Source organism: Folsomia candida, unplaced genomic scaffold (assembly GCF_002217175.1).
Source record: "Folsomia candida strain VU population unplaced genomic scaffold, ASM221717v1 Fcan01_Sc003, whole genome shotgun sequence".
NCBI classification, from domain to species: Eukaryota; Metazoa; Arthropoda; class Collembola; order Entomobryomorpha; family Isotomidae; genus Folsomia; species Folsomia candida.
The window spans coordinates 10,075,735-10,091,605 of NW_019091195.1; the positions used below are offsets into that span (position 1 = coordinate 10,075,735).

General features: G+C 39.8%; 1 protein-coding gene across 7 annotated transcripts in view; it reads right to left on the minus strand.

Moving 5' to 3' along the window:
* LOC110847855 (potassium voltage-gated channel subfamily H member 6) overlaps positions 1–15,871 on the minus strand; it is a 50,371-nt gene that overhangs the window by 10,923 nt on the left and 23,577 nt on the right. The window contains exon 1 of one of the 7 annotated variants that reach the window (XM_035850466.1): positions 14,217–15,603. The exons of 5 other annotated variants lie outside the window; for them this stretch is intronic. In XM_035850466.1, coding sequence (XP_035706359.1) covers positions 14,217–15,068 — 852 coding nt within the window. In that variant the 5' untranslated portion in view covers positions 15,069–15,603. Of the gene's footprint in view, positions 1–3,808; positions 5,549–14,216; positions 15,604–15,871 lie in introns of those variants that run through there. One more of the 7 variants, XM_035850468.1, reaches the window with a different exon arrangement.

Genomic DNA, 15,871 nt, shown 5'->3' on the forward strand with positions numbered 1-15,871 from the left:
CAGTTCACTCGTAATTGCATTTCGTCGTCAGAGGGTCGCCTTGGTTCGCGTCGAGGGAGGACGATAATTAGGACAACGCACGGATCCATTTGTAGGAAAATAAAATTCCCACTTGTGACACACCAAATATTGGCAAGTTTGTCCTCGTTTGTCGCAGTTTTGGCTCTTTATTGCTGGCTGATACGTTGGAAGGAGGAGGTGCTTTGTTTCCCCTTGATCGTACCCACTACGAGAGCAGTGGTCACCCTCACTCCATGTGATGCACAAAAACTTTGCATACTTTCACCAAAGACCAATTAACTATGAACACCTCGGTTACTATTTACTTATAAGGCTTTCTTCAAGTGTTGTTATTTCTATAAAGTTACACCAGCCTATGTGAAACTATACTTTTCTTCTAATGTCACTACTACAATAAACTATGAACCAATGAAAACCAGTGAGACTCGCAGTTTGCACTGCGAGTAGATTTTTTTAACAGCCGAATATGTATGTATTTCTTGTAGTAGGATCATTCGACGCGAACAATAGTGAATTGATGCCCCCAAGACACAAGGAACGAGCAACGTGCACACGACTATATGAAGTCAACCACTCTGACAATTTGTCGGGAGGAACGGGTGGTCGGCTCCCTGGGACGAGGGAGAAAATGATGTGGGAGAAAGCACTGCGCGATATTTCGCGTCATAATTGGCTATGCCTGACTTTGCACAAGACTTATTAATAACGTCCCAGAAGAGGGTTAAGTAAAGAAAGTAAGTCCAAAATAAATAACCGGTCGTTGTTGAATTGGACGCACACGGCTCAACAAGCCATGATTCCGCAAACACAATTTAGTACAGAAGCTCTTTCTCTGCGTATCTGTCCATTGTATTGGAGCAGTCGTTTTGTCGTAGGCCAATTGTGTCATTCCGCATGCTCAACCCCACTCTTTCTCTATTCGATTATAATGCACATCAACAACGGCAGCATGCACAATAATACCACGAGAACAACCCCTAATCGAATTATTTCTCATCCATGGAAGAGGATGATGACGATGTTGATGACTATTAACTGAATGGATATGCACACACACACACACATTCACCACTTGTCCACTAGTAGCAGTATGTCCGTAACAGCAGCAAGGGGGCTGGTTGGACGAAAAACATGCTAATGTCGTGTAGACGACGTGTTTCGCAATTTTTGACCATTAGTAAAATTGAACCGAGGACTAAATGCAAGGAGCGAGGTGGGAGAGAGAGAGGAAACGTATAAGCAAGGTTGGTGCACGACTGACTAACCCCTCAGAGAAAGTGACAGAGGTGGGAGAGGCAGACGAGAAAGAAGCAGAAAGATGTTTTCCATCATTCCGTTGTAACATGTGGATAATGATAAACAAGGAGGTTGTTTGTTGGATGGAAAACCAGCCACACCTGAATCAGGCTCCAACAGGGCAGCGGCATGCATTAACGCTATTCTGCTTTCTCCGTATTATTGCCTGCCTGGATCAGAGATCCATTTCCATCGTCTATTCCATTTTTCCCCGTGAGTCTGACTGCAATTGCTCCGCAGATCATACTCTCTCTCTTTCTCTGTAATGTAATTTACCTCATTTTTTCCTTTGACTTTGTTAGTGAGCAGCAATGACTCCACCCAGTACACACGTATAGCAGCAGAGTACATATGTACATATCACTGACTGAGTATGAGGGGTTATCTCGGTATTAAATTTCACTCTTTCTCTCCTACATGAAAATAACAGAGGATGGCATATAGTGAGCAAGGTAAGTACTTGTGTAAGTAAGCATGTGAGAGGGCGAAACCATTTTTAGATCGTTTACTTAGATTGAAATGACCTTTTCTTCCACATTACTTTTCCTATCAATCTCGTTCATGCTACGCACCACGAGCCCACACCACACCGCATGTAATACCAACTTCACGCCCCTTGGAATCCTTCATTAAATCATTAAAGAGCAAAAGTGGAATCTACGAAGGAAGTATAATAAATGCAGATAAATATGTAGGCACTTGCGAAATGGAAACAAATTGCAGATTCTCAAGACCATCACGAATGGTGTCTAACACAATGCCGCATACAAAAGCCTTGCTTACTCTTGAATTTTTTGCTGCTGTGTAACTTTGCAGCAAAATGGAAATTGCAGTGATTACGGTCATAGGCTTTTAAATACCAAACAATAAGCTACGTCAGCTTTAGTACATACATTATATATTCGCATTCTAAAAAATAATTTCCCAAGTCATCACTAACTGTAATAAAGTCGAAACTTTCTTTGTAACAGGTCTGTATCATGCATGGCCCCAAACTGTCATGTACACAAAATCTTCACGTAATCGCTCAGGCACATGGCCACAATTATCAGTATTACTATAGCCTATACCTAAATATGTATGTATGGATGTATATACATATTGTATGCTATCGCTGGTTTCTTTTTCCAAAATGCAATACAATAACTGACATTTCCATCCGATACACGGCATAAATTCTTCTGCTGTAATCAATATGTTGTCGATTGACTATAATAATTGTAACACGCCTGGTATCTCACCAAACACGACATGCGACCACAGACAGCGTGGTGATATAAGAGCGAGAGAAGCGAGAATAATGGGAGCCACGAGTTCAAGAAATGCACAAGTCGACATGTCATTTGGTGGACAAACTAAAGTTAATCATTAATCATAATGGTAAAGGTAGGTATTCGATTTCCAGTTAAATTCAATACATTGTGTTGCATAAATGTACGTTCTTCCCCCTCAACAACCGTATCAGTTGTATATGTACGGCTGAGCATAAAAGTTTGGTTCTGCTGACGGGAGACAAGTACGACAGTGCTCACCACCAATAAAAAATACCAACTTCTCGAGTTCATAGCATAGCTCGAAGAGCTATTGAGGTTGTAAATAATGTAATTCAGGACAACTCAAACTGTGAAGGTGACAACTATTTAGTGTCCCTGAAGCAAAAATGAATGAATGAATGAATGAGCACGACAACAAATCTGATGGAGCATTTTTCTCCTGACTCTTAGCACACCTTGTATTTCTCATGACCATGGTTGGCCACATGGGGCAGATGACTGACTGACTGGACATCAATCCCTCTGGTGAAAATGTGCATTCATACATTCAATGAGTGGACAAGGAAAAATTGGAATCGATAAAGAGTGAGAGGAAGCCCATCAATTACTCTTCGTTCACTTCTGCCATGAGATTCATTCATGGTCAATAAATATGCTTTCACCCACATTTCACATCAGTCTCAATTTTCATCCACATAATTGACATTGTAATCTGCAGCCTGCTTGTTATCTCCTTGCATTACAAAAAAACTAGCTTTAGCGCATGATACAGAACTTTGCTCGATTGTGTGAAAAGTAATGGCCTTTTATGATAAGTATGTGTGCACTGTGCTAATGATTCAATTCAAGATTGCAAGTTATTTAACATTTATAAATTCAGACTTCATTAAACTAATTAACCCCAAAAATATATAACAAAAAGGTTTTCGACAGGATAGGAGGTTTACAACAAACATAAAAACATGCGTGACAGGCAGGGTTGATATCTGGTTGATAACTTATGTAATCCCCATAATCAAGTGTGATATACGAATGATTTCACGTATAGAGCTTAAATAGTTAAATAATTTCAATTTGAGATCTTAACGTTTGTCCATATTCTTGTATTCACTTATGTAGGTCATGGAAAATTCGAGAGGATTCAGACAACTTGATCTCAAAATGCGCATATTTGACAAACTACCTTTTACTGAAAATCAATAAAGTTGAAAATTAACCTCCTTTTTGATTCCAGGTGGTCCACCATTCACTTCATTTTCGATCTTAATACTGTCTGCATCGAAACTAACAGTGACACCACTCCACTTAAGAATCTCACGCTTATCAGACTTGGTCCCACTGGTATCCGAATGTTGGTGACGAATGGTTTGCGAATGATGATGATGCTGCTCTTGGGCCCGGTTTAACAATGGACTTTCCGACACGCTTCCAGTACCGGGAGGCAAGGTGAGTGAGCATTTGGACTGCTGGGACTCAGTGGAAGGACCGCGAGGTGGTGGGGGAACGTTCCCAATGCCCCCAAGACCTTTCTGACGCTGCAGTTTCAAATCTTTGGACATGTCAATCTTCCCCATTGCTGAGATAAATCGTAGAAACTGTCCTCGCAGTCACTGATGGGCCGATGAAATCCTTTCATGAGTAAATGCGTCATTGCTTTGGTGCTTCATTGCTTGTTGAAGAAAAATTCTGGGAATGGAATTGTGCGTAGTTTGCATTACCAAGATTAAGAAATTCCGTTTGACCCAAGACGGAATGATAGCAATGTATCGTGATTTATTTAGCCAAGCTCAAATCAATTAGTGAACGCGTCACTGGCACATTAAGAATAACATTGAGACAACACTGGAGATTTGTCATGATCCATTAGGATGGACCACTTACGATTAGCAATGGAGAAAGTTAAGAACGACGACGAGTCATTATAGTCTGATCGCTTTGGGCGGACATGTTTTTAATGGAGGATATCACTCACTCGTGTCAGTCACATGTGTTACCAATGATTTGCACAGATAAGCCAAGAGTCAAACGTGAATAAACGATTACTTGGACGTATATACAAGACACAGTTCTCAGAACTTTAGATGCAACTTTCACTTTATGTGCATCATACTTATTTTTAACACGTGATTATCTCACAGTGAATATTATTTAGCCAATAATTGATATTGGTCAATCAGAGGTTCATTTATTAATCGAAATTTTTTCCAAAATGCACTCACAGAATATTCTGCCGTATGAATGTCATTTTATCAATCTCTGCAATTAGCCACAATAATTTCGCACAAATTTCGTATGTAAAACCTTTACGTTGATCCAACTCCAAATCATTGCAAGTCAAAAATCCAATCAGTTTACGACGGACAAAAATAGGCCGAAAAACAGATGTGACTCTCTATCTTTCCAACAGAAGCACTGCTGCTGAGCTCATAATAGTTCTTCAAACTCGAAAGAAGCTTGCGAATGCTGTTTGTATATATGTAGATGCAAAGTTTTTGCAACAAACACTAAAGTTGATTTTGTAGGACAGACTGGAATAGAATTTGAGTCGAAAGAGGAAAAAACTTTGGAAAAGTCAATAATCTGCAATAAATACTTCATACTTCAAAAGATTTAATGTACTAATGGACTGAATTGCTTATTACTTCTATGAAGTTGAGGATGAGAGAGCGAGAGAGATTATACAATAAGGCAAAGTCATAGAACCATGCCTTTCTGCCGTGGATGTGAACTTTCTCTTTTCAACAGCACTGACGACGAGTTGTTTGTTGTGGCCAAAAACCAGGTAGGTGGCTGGTAGGTTGGCACGGGATAATCTTGGCTTTCCCCACCGACCGACCGTACCTTAACCTGGACGATCGTAGTTGGCACAGGCTATCAATATTTGCTACTTTGCCGCACCTACCACCACTGCCAGCGAATAAAGTAGGACCAACGTCCGTAATAATAATAATAAAGGACTAGACTATCCCTTGTCGAACTAACTCTTCTAGGTCGAATGGAGCAGCAGAGAAAGGTAACAGCTAACAATGTGATATTTCCGTATGCGCTGCTGCTGCTGCCACTTCTACCCACTGCAGAGGTGGAATGCACCAGCATGCGATTCCCACACACGTACACGTAGTGAAATTCTACAAAACTTTGGCAAACCCACCACTCTCGACAAAGGTCTTGTATAATCCCCACAACGTATCATCAATCATTGTAGTTAGGCATGAACAGTTCTGCGTGGTCTTGTTCAAAGGAGAGACTTAAACGTGTCACAATGCAATCTCATTTACTCTGACACATTTTTGAAACTGAGGTGTGATTTCCCAATTCGTTCTTAATTTTTGCCAAGAACCAGACTCCACTCCAGAGAGGAAAAGAGAGACTGCATGCATCGACCGAAATGCATATTTACATGTGCGTCTACCTCATTAGAGAGATATAGCACGAGAGGAGAGAACTTGGAAGATCGTATTGACATGCACATAAAATGTATCGAGGACACGTGGAAGATGAACATTTAAACATGGAGATGAAATGAGTGAAAACACATATGCAGCCATTTCTCAATTAGCTCTGTTCATATTCAACACACAGGCACTGAATTTCCTGCATGCAATACTTTGCCGTGCACTTTCTCACATCTTTCGCATTCCTCGTTTGTCCAACTGCTAGTCCAACTAGACCAATCTTGAGACAATATGTACTTTACCTGTCCTTTCACTCTGCACACATTCCAGCCTATGTGTATATGACCACGGGTTTATATGTACAGTCTCTCACTTAAGCAATAATGTCATTTTCCTAGCGATAAGTCTCCAACGTTGTGTCTCAAATATCCAACTACTTATGTATCTACTTTACCATTTGAGATGAGATTTACAATACGTAGTACAATGATATATGCTAATTCTGGAGTGGATCTCGGGAATTGAGTAAAATGTCAGTTCTCAGAATTGTTATCAATTTATTTTAATACATTTTGGCATCCTTTCAGTTTCGACATCTAATGGATTTGGAGAAGGTACATACATGCACATCCATATGCATCATGGGTTCCTAAGGATTATTCATGCATAATATGTAGTTTTGAAGGAAGACCGAACGACCACTCTACAAATATAAAGAAGGAATGACAATTTATTCTAGTAATGAGTCGCTCACACAATAATGGAAATTCGTCCTAACGTAGTTTGTCCATTACCATAAAATAGCAAAAACGTAGTAGTCACAAAGATCGCTTTCAGAAAAATATCTTGGCGTCACTTTTTTCTAGTATTTTTTCACGGCAAAAAATAGACAAGTACGTCATCGCGAAGAAGTAAAATAAGATTTTTGAGATTACCCTTAATACAGTAAGTAAATCTCTGAGCAATCAATCATGTTTGCATACATACCTTTCTTTCCATCTTTGGAAGAGTTGAAATCTTGATTTTATTATTTCCAAACTAATAGAGCAAGACTATCCACTTTTCCATCAACATAATCAATCGTGAATTATGGACGTCCAAATGATAAAAATGACTCCAAGGTTGTTTAATTTTGTGGAAGACTAATGATAGCTTTGAATGTTACAGATTTCAGGGGATTACATATGTTCACGGGTGCAATTACTTACTACCTCAGACATTCGGAAAGTTTACTTAATTATATTTCTTAAATCTTTTCAGTAAGGCCTGAGGTAAGGAGAGACAAAGCAAATCAAATTTTGTGTGCATTTTGCTTTGCTCAAAGGTTTACGTAATAGCTATTCGTACGGCAAACTTTCGTGCTTTTGAGCTTGGAGTTGAACTTGCTCCAAAGAAAATAAACACGAACGGAGCTCAATTGTCTCAACAGCAGCACTTGCTTCCGTCCTCCTGGTCTCCATGAGCTGTTTCATGACCCACACCAATTATTTTTAAGACAATCTAATGTGAGACCATCCATTTTCATTGATGCCAATTTTCTACTTCCAATTTCCGGCCGTCTTTTATCTCCTGTTTGCCATCTCCCAGAGTGCAAATTAGCACTGTTGAAATTCAAGGCATGCCTTCGGTGTGCAATTACGTTCTAAACTATTAAACTTCAATTTTAATCCAAGCTTCACAAGGAAATCTACAATGGAGTTTGGTTTATTAGATTAGGAGCGTGTTTGTTTGTGTACGTATGTACGTATATACAAAGGAGTCTCATGGCACCAAGGAAGCCGACAAGATGTATATATGGTAGTACTAATCGAATTAAGTATCTGAAGATGCAAAGTGAAATTTAAAAAACTTGTATTTTCTCCAAAATGTTTATTTCCTATTCTAAATATATCCTATCGCATGCAAATAAGTATAAGCAAATTAGCAGGCAATTCTCAAGACCACTTGCAGAATGACTTAATTTTTGGTATTCTAGTATATGTGACCATTGTCATGAATTTGGCGTTGTGTGTTTTAGTAGTGGCAAATTGTATTTGAATACTACGAAACTCTAAAAAATCCACAAATTGAACTGTACATTCATATATCACCAAATAGACTTGGCTTGAGCAAGAACTTCTTTCGAATTTGAATTGCATTCCAGTTGTGGCACGCAACCTCTCGGGATTCCTTTACAATCCTTTGCGAACAACCAACTACGGAGAAAGTAGATGTAGCCATAAAATAGCAAATGAAGGATCGACCAACCAATGTGCTTCTCCTTAGCACAACATTCACGCACATTCGAGTGAACGATTTATTGTACATTTCTTTGGAATCTTGGATAGCTTAAGATTAGTGCAGCAGCGTGATAAAATTTTATGTGAATCATTATGGTCATATTATGGCCCCAACTTTTATAGAATCATTCTGCTTCCGTACTTATGTACTACTTTTAAGGTTTGCATTTGCATGGTTTAAATAGATCAAAGTTGCATATTTAATAAGCAACAAATGATTACGGAATAAAATACATTGAATTAAATGGAACAGGCATCATTCTCAACTTCCTCACTTGAGGAAAAATGTGTACAAAGAGAAGTTTTGATAGCAACTTTTCCTCCGTCTCACTTTCAGCAGAATCGGCCTGCACCACTGAATAAAGTGAAAGTATCTGATAGTTGATAGTAAGGGGCACGTAATCCAATCTCTACTCCTGCTCACCTCCAGCCAGCCATGTCCATGCACAGCAGTCTCAGGCTTTTAGTTCAATTCACAATACCAATATCATCAATTGAGGAAGACATTCCATTTGTTCTATGAATAAATTTCAGTACACTATTCTCTAACAACAAACTCGAAACTTGTATATATAACCCTGAATTCGTATATTTCGATAAATCCTGATTGACTTATCACTTAATTTTAAACCCCACTTGGCTAGTGTGAAAAGAAAATGCGAAGATGACACTTACAGTTTCGACTTTTTCGCTGGCAATGGACTTGGGGGGTCGCAATTCTTCAGCTTCAATGATGACATCGGGATTGACCTTCCACACAGCGAATGATTCTCTCATGTGGCGAAGTGAATTTCTGAGGGGCATTGGACCCGTCTTCTCGAAAGCACTTGTTATGGTATGTCGTGTAATTGATTATTAATCGTAGACCCCTTTATCCCGAAGCCGAATAAAGGCTCTTGGATAGCACGTGTGTAGTGTGACTGTTTGACACATGAAATGGTTTGAGAGCGAGAGCAGCACGTACTTGTTTCTTATTGCAAATGGTTTGAATTGTGAATTGTGAACTTATACGCGTGTTCATAAAGTTATTAAAAAATCCTACAAAACTAAAAATAACTGGCCCGTAATGAGATTTTATGTGAGAGAGTATACAAATACGAGCGAAAGGCACAAGCCTCATAAGCTTACACCAGACTTTACTTCTAAGACAACTAAATGTAGAATGAGCTTTTGTGACAGAAATATCCTCTCACAACCAACCAGAAATGGCCAAATTCGCAACAGCAAATTAGTGCAAAAAGTATATAATAATAATATTTCCAATATTTAGAGGAGTCTATGAAATAGAAATAATAGTCAAATGGTTTGAACGGCTGATCACGGTTTGTTTATGCTGAAGGAGTCGAATAATTTTTCTCCGGGGACTGCACTTGAGTACTTGGAACGTGTGGCAGGATAGGATCCCAAAAGGCACCCGACCCGCCAGGGCCAATTAAAGTACGAGACTCCCTAAACTCACTTGTGATGTGCCACACTACAACGATTACGACTGTCCGTTTTCATGGCTTTTTTTGTGGTGGGCTTAGCAAAGGACTTTTTGCGATGCTCCAATTCTTGTCGTTCCACTTCTGTTCATGTGTTTTGCTCTCACCCATAATTTTTCTGATCCGCAACAACCAATCCATTAACTGGGCTCTACTAACTAACAGTAATACGGAGTGACCCACACACTTGAGATATGTGTATAATATCCTCCGCACGTATGTATGTTTTAGTAATTTAAATCGTGGGTCCCTTCTGTTACGATGGAAAGAGAAAGTCAGACCCGCTGCTCGGTTGTGTTGTGATTACACGAAAGCCAGTCTCCTCTCTCACGGTTCAAGAAATCACCTGTAAGAGGAAGTGGTAGTGGTGCCCGTAGTGGTAGTTTCCTTTCTCCAGCTCCGTGTGTCCATCACAACACACCTTCTCCTCACTTTTACCGTGTTGTTGAATGTGCGAATAAGATCAAGATAGGAAACACGAACGGAAAGATGAAAGTCAGAGAAATTCAGCAGGAGCACAGCAACAACAGAGACTGGCTCAACATACCAGGCAAGTAAGTGGTCCAGAGAAGTTTGCGTCCTCCTGATCACATGTATAGTACAGCAGGTATTTTTTCATGAGATTCGATCCTGAGATGCGCGCAGTCGTCTACTCCCAAAAACCAACGACTTGCTTCCCCACACCGCTCTTCCGGCGTAGGAGAGACGGGACTCAAGTATGGCACAGGAATGAAACCAACCAGATTCTCCCGAGAAATACGGACCGGACCGGAGGAGAGAACAACTCGACAACGTAGACCAAAAAAGAGAACAAACAGTACGAAACTATACGGTTGTAACAGAATGGTTACACCAACAATTGGTCCAATCAGTATGGGAACAAGTCAAGCATAATGTTTATGTGCCCCATAGATGTGAAATGCACAATACGTACCTACGCACATACATACATCATATTTCTACTCGATATACACCGTGCAACTAATTGCAACCACTTTTCGCTAGTTCAGTATCATGTAATGGACTGCTGATAACGAGGCTGCATACGAACATCATTCGATGGAGTACTACCGCTTCTAGTGTAAAACGAAACTAACAAGTTGCAATCTTGTTACACCTTGAAACTATTTCATGAAACTATTTCATTCAACAACCCACCATAAATACATGATGGTGCTACAAGACGGTTGTCCCGTATTTCACTCAGCTTGTACTTTATTTCAGTGATGCAAAAATTATGCCAAACATGGAAGCTAATCTTGGCACTATTATCTTGTTTTATTCTGTTGCCATTTCTCAAGCATCATTAATTTACTATTTCAACTATATACAAGAACTAAGTCTCCAATGTACGTACATAGCACATTTTTTTACCCACTACAAATATACATATATGGATACATATGTACAACTTGAGAATTTCTTACTCTGCAGTCTTGTAATGTTTGCTTTCCAATTTCCATCTTTCACTCCGACATTTCTCCTTCTCCCCCGCCTCGTGCATTTACTTGCTAAGAAAAGCCAAAAGCCAAACGATACACTTTGCCCAAAGAGAAACAATTACGGGAGAGTAGTATATTCTATCTACATCCATGTATCTAATTGGTTGAGGAGGCAGCATAGTCACAAACACTGGTAATAGAACAGCCCCAAGAATAAGTTGAGACAGAATTAATTAAATAACACAATTGCAGACCAGAACCAACATTAAATATTTATCTTGTGATTTGAGTGTGTACATACGACCAACAACTCACAAGCATGTAGTTGTCCAAAGGGTGGACTTTAGCCACACAAATCGAAACCCAAAATTGGCCAAAAGTTTTCCGACATTTATTTGTGGTGGCTGCAGTGGTTCCTGGCCCCAACTCGTAGTCGTCCTGAACGATTAGAGAAGAGTCACTCTAGAGCCAGCATATAAACCAATGGACCTTTGAGTGAGACATGATTGTAACGTTTCCATGTACAAGATTGGACGAGAAGACAAACTGTTATGGCTTGTCCCGTTGCTTTTGGTGCAGTGCAGTGTGACACGATGAGCACACACCGCACTGCGTACAGATGATTAACCTTTCACCCACCTACTCTCTCCTCCACAAGCTTTTTTTCACAGGCCTTGGTGTGAGGAAGAATTGGTTGGATGGGAAATTCATTCTTTCTGCCGAATCGTCATCACCTTGGAGCCCGAGAAACCGTCCCGTTCCACCTCCGTTGCTTCTCATGCTTTCTCTGAACAGAGCATCATCTTACGCCCCCAAACTAACCCAGTTACCCAAATCATGATGAATGAACTCGGAGAAATAGTCTGCATTACCGGCAGCTCAATCTCCCTCCGGTGATAATCAACTCACTCACTCACTAACTCACTCACTCATTCAGGTGCATGCAGCAGCAGGTGTAAACCTAAACATTACTTCCTGCAACAAAGGCGGCGTTTTTTTACTTTACAATTTGTCGACCTGAGCCAGCTCAGTGTCCCAAAACGCATAAATTTATTTCTGATTTACAGCGTGATAATTTCGACATAAAAGTCTAGCATATGTAGATGCTCCGTATCTTTAGTATATCATAGCATCGTATTATAATATGATGTTTTTTCACTTTGGTACCGTCTAAATATATGGGCGGATCGGGAATTTTACTGCTTGATTGATTTAAGCTAACTTTGTTTTGGTGCATCTACCATAACATCTTATCATCAGAAAATAGTTGGTCACAACAACTGTCTGTCGGAAAATAAATGGCTTACTTTACTAAAGTAACTTTAGAAATAATGAACTGCACAACTTGCCGACGGACAAATCGATCTTTTAAGCAACTAAAATTTAACTGGCATCACATCACGGCCTTGACTTTCCATGACGGAGACAGGAAAGCATGAGTTCATAGCCACGTAGTCATCACATAAAAAGAATGTTAGTCACGCTAAAAGCTCTTTATTACATGTTATAAAACCATGCAGTTTGCTATTGAACAATGCAAATGGTTTGTTTCAGAATTGTCCGCAAAAGTTTTATAATCACGTTTAGTTTCCACATTCGAGAAATGCTCGGATATTCGCATTTGGGCGAGGGAGACACGCAGGTAGAGTAAATGCTGCTGATAGTATCCCTTTTCCTTGTTTGATTGCAAAACTTTGACCGTGCAGTTATAACCATGCCACTGAACAATGTCTGTCCAATTTGAAAATCTCAAAATCTGTGAAAATGACACGTTTCTCTTGGAAAATCATATATTTGTACATATGTACTTACTAAACATTTGCTATATGCGAATATGTATTCATTTGCATGCTGTATACTTTGAAAGGCACAAGAACGACGGGGGTTAATAAGTAGCACAGACAGCAGTCATTATTACTTCATACCCAACTGCCAACCGTTGTAGTAGTGAGGAAACAGGTCGAGTTCATAAAAGCTAATTTCACGTTTTAAAACCATCTGTTCCGCTCCCGGAAGAAACATGGACGCCAACGAGTGCTTGTAACACATGACATGTAACACTACGACACATGGTATGATTAATAGAATCAGTTGGCACACATCATAATAAAAACTGTTGACTACACACAATGCATGTATACGCTGGCCTGGTTTCCACGTACATACTTGTTCCCCTAACCTGCGTTAATTACTGTCTTGAATTGCTTTTGTACTGCTCATTGATGGAATGACTTAAAATTTATCTTGATAGCAAATAAATGGTTATGATACCAAAAAGGTATTGTTTGAAGATTAAATACAGATGATCAGATAGAAAACATTTGCAAGTTCATGTCAAGAAATACGAACTGTGACCACAGTCAATTTACCAGTCATTGTGAGCCTCTAAAAAATTTCGCCAAATTAAACGAGAAATAATCCGGGAACGTATAACAGCATACTACATGTTGCTCTGCTTCGGTTTTTATTTAACGGTTTGCTTTGTTCGTCTCAAGTACTGGAACGGTGCCAAGATATACAAGCTTCAGAAAAAAGCATCGCATTTACCAAATTCGTACGTGGTGGGTAATTTATTATAAGCTGAGTAAAGAAGTCCCAGCTTTTGGTCACTTCATAATTAAGTTTTTTCCCCAAAAAGCGCTTTGCTAATAACTTGTATACCTTATCAATGGTGTATAATTTAAATACGAAATATAAACAAATGATAACTGCATATTTATGCACAGGTATGTAGGTTATTGCAGATGAATGTTTTCATGAATATTTCATGTTGACCTCCGTTTACAAATGCATATTTCATTGAAAGAAGTGCAACCCATCAATTCAATGGGACCTATATTATTTGACCAGTATTATTTAGAAAACGGAACTGTTTGCAAGATAACCAAAAAATGGTCTTGCATTTATATACCGTACTTGATGTGTGTACACGTGGTTCAAAGTGTCCACGTGCAGGTTAATTAAACTCTAAAATGAAATTGGCAACATGAATCACACAAAGTTGTACTCGCATTTGTTTACCAACCTTCTCATCCAAATGTTGACCCGTTATTCCTCCATCCATAATCAGGTTGCCACTAATATTGCTGCATACATCTGACCCAAGTTTATTTTCACTGTGTGAACTGCTTATAGTTTTCAGACCATTCAGTACATTCAGATCTGTGTGATGGGACTTTCGTACTTCTTTTTCAGCTACTTTAGAAACTGGGAACTTTGTGTCAGACTCGCTAAAATCAGTGGAACTTCGTGTGCGTGGTGGCGGATTTAGTCCGTACAGCAGACTCAAAGCTTCCTTTGCGAATGACTTTCTCCGGTTCCTATCATGAGCAAAGTGTGGCGTGGGCAAATGTCCGAATTTCAGAGGGTCATAAACTTCATGGTCATCATAAATAACTTGGGCGCGACGGTTACTGGACAGTGGGGGTCTTGGGGGAGGATTGTCTTGATGAGATGAGATGGACAAATCACTACCACCACCATGAATATGATCATTGCCAGCAGCAATAACACATCTCCCCCTTGGCTGATCACTCCAATTTCCTTGCATTTCCTCGGTGCTGCATGACAGGACTGGCGTTGGCGGAGAAATTTGAAGGGATAATCTGTTATTAGTGTGAACCCCACTGTGCCCTAGGAGAGATTTGGCTCTTTGTCTTGGAACAAAACGGACTTTTGCCGACGGAGGTTGGGGCGAAGAGCAGCTACTACGAAATTTTATTGCGGGTGTGGACGGGCTTAGAGCATTGACAGCAATTTGGCGAGGGCTTTGTTGCTGCCGTGCCGGGTGAAAGTTGCTGCTGATAGAGGCAGTCTCATTGATTAAGGCAACACTTTCCTCCTTGGAATTAGCTTGATCAACAAGATTGTAGGCCATTATAGAGCTCCCCAAATGATCCAACCGCTTCGGGGCATAAGTTCTAGCCCTTCTTACTAACTGACCAGCAATCACTACCCCCAATTACTTCTCATTTGTGAAATACTCGTGCTCCGAAATACAGCACACAACAAGACACGAAATTTTTGTCCGAGGGCACGTACACTAATTCACCATGCAAAACTGACAGATTGATACACACACACAAACACAAAGAGTTAGATAATAAGTCGTTTTCGTCTTGAAATTAGTCCACGACAATATTTTTCATAATGTTGCCACCAAATACAAAATGATAAAGAAATCGATCCCTCTACCACAATACCAGCCAGTGCAATTACATGTGAGAGGTCAGTCTCCTATGAAGTGAACTAATTTCATAAGAAATGCATAGAGCAACGTTTACTCGGACAAACCCTTGTCAAGCGAGTAATACCAACAGAATTCAGCGAATCGGTCAGTTGTAGAAGCAGAAAAACAAAAGTAGTATACGCAGAGAGGCGTCGAGTTGTTATGAATTGTGTTCATTTTGTTTTATTTTCCACCCAACAAGGAATTGGCAACTTGGTTTAGTACGAAATTTATGTATTTGCGAATCCATGTCTTAAATCGGTGAGCCAAATCTACTGAGAGTATCGCACACACAACAGTTCGCACACTACTTTCTTTTTCGCAAGCAAGGGGAAATAGATGTATGTACGTACATATACATTTGTATGTCCGTGCATACATACGTAGCAGTCATGCTGCAGTTATACAAGGTCCCCTCGTCTCTCATGTGAGTGTGGAACGTATTTGACAAT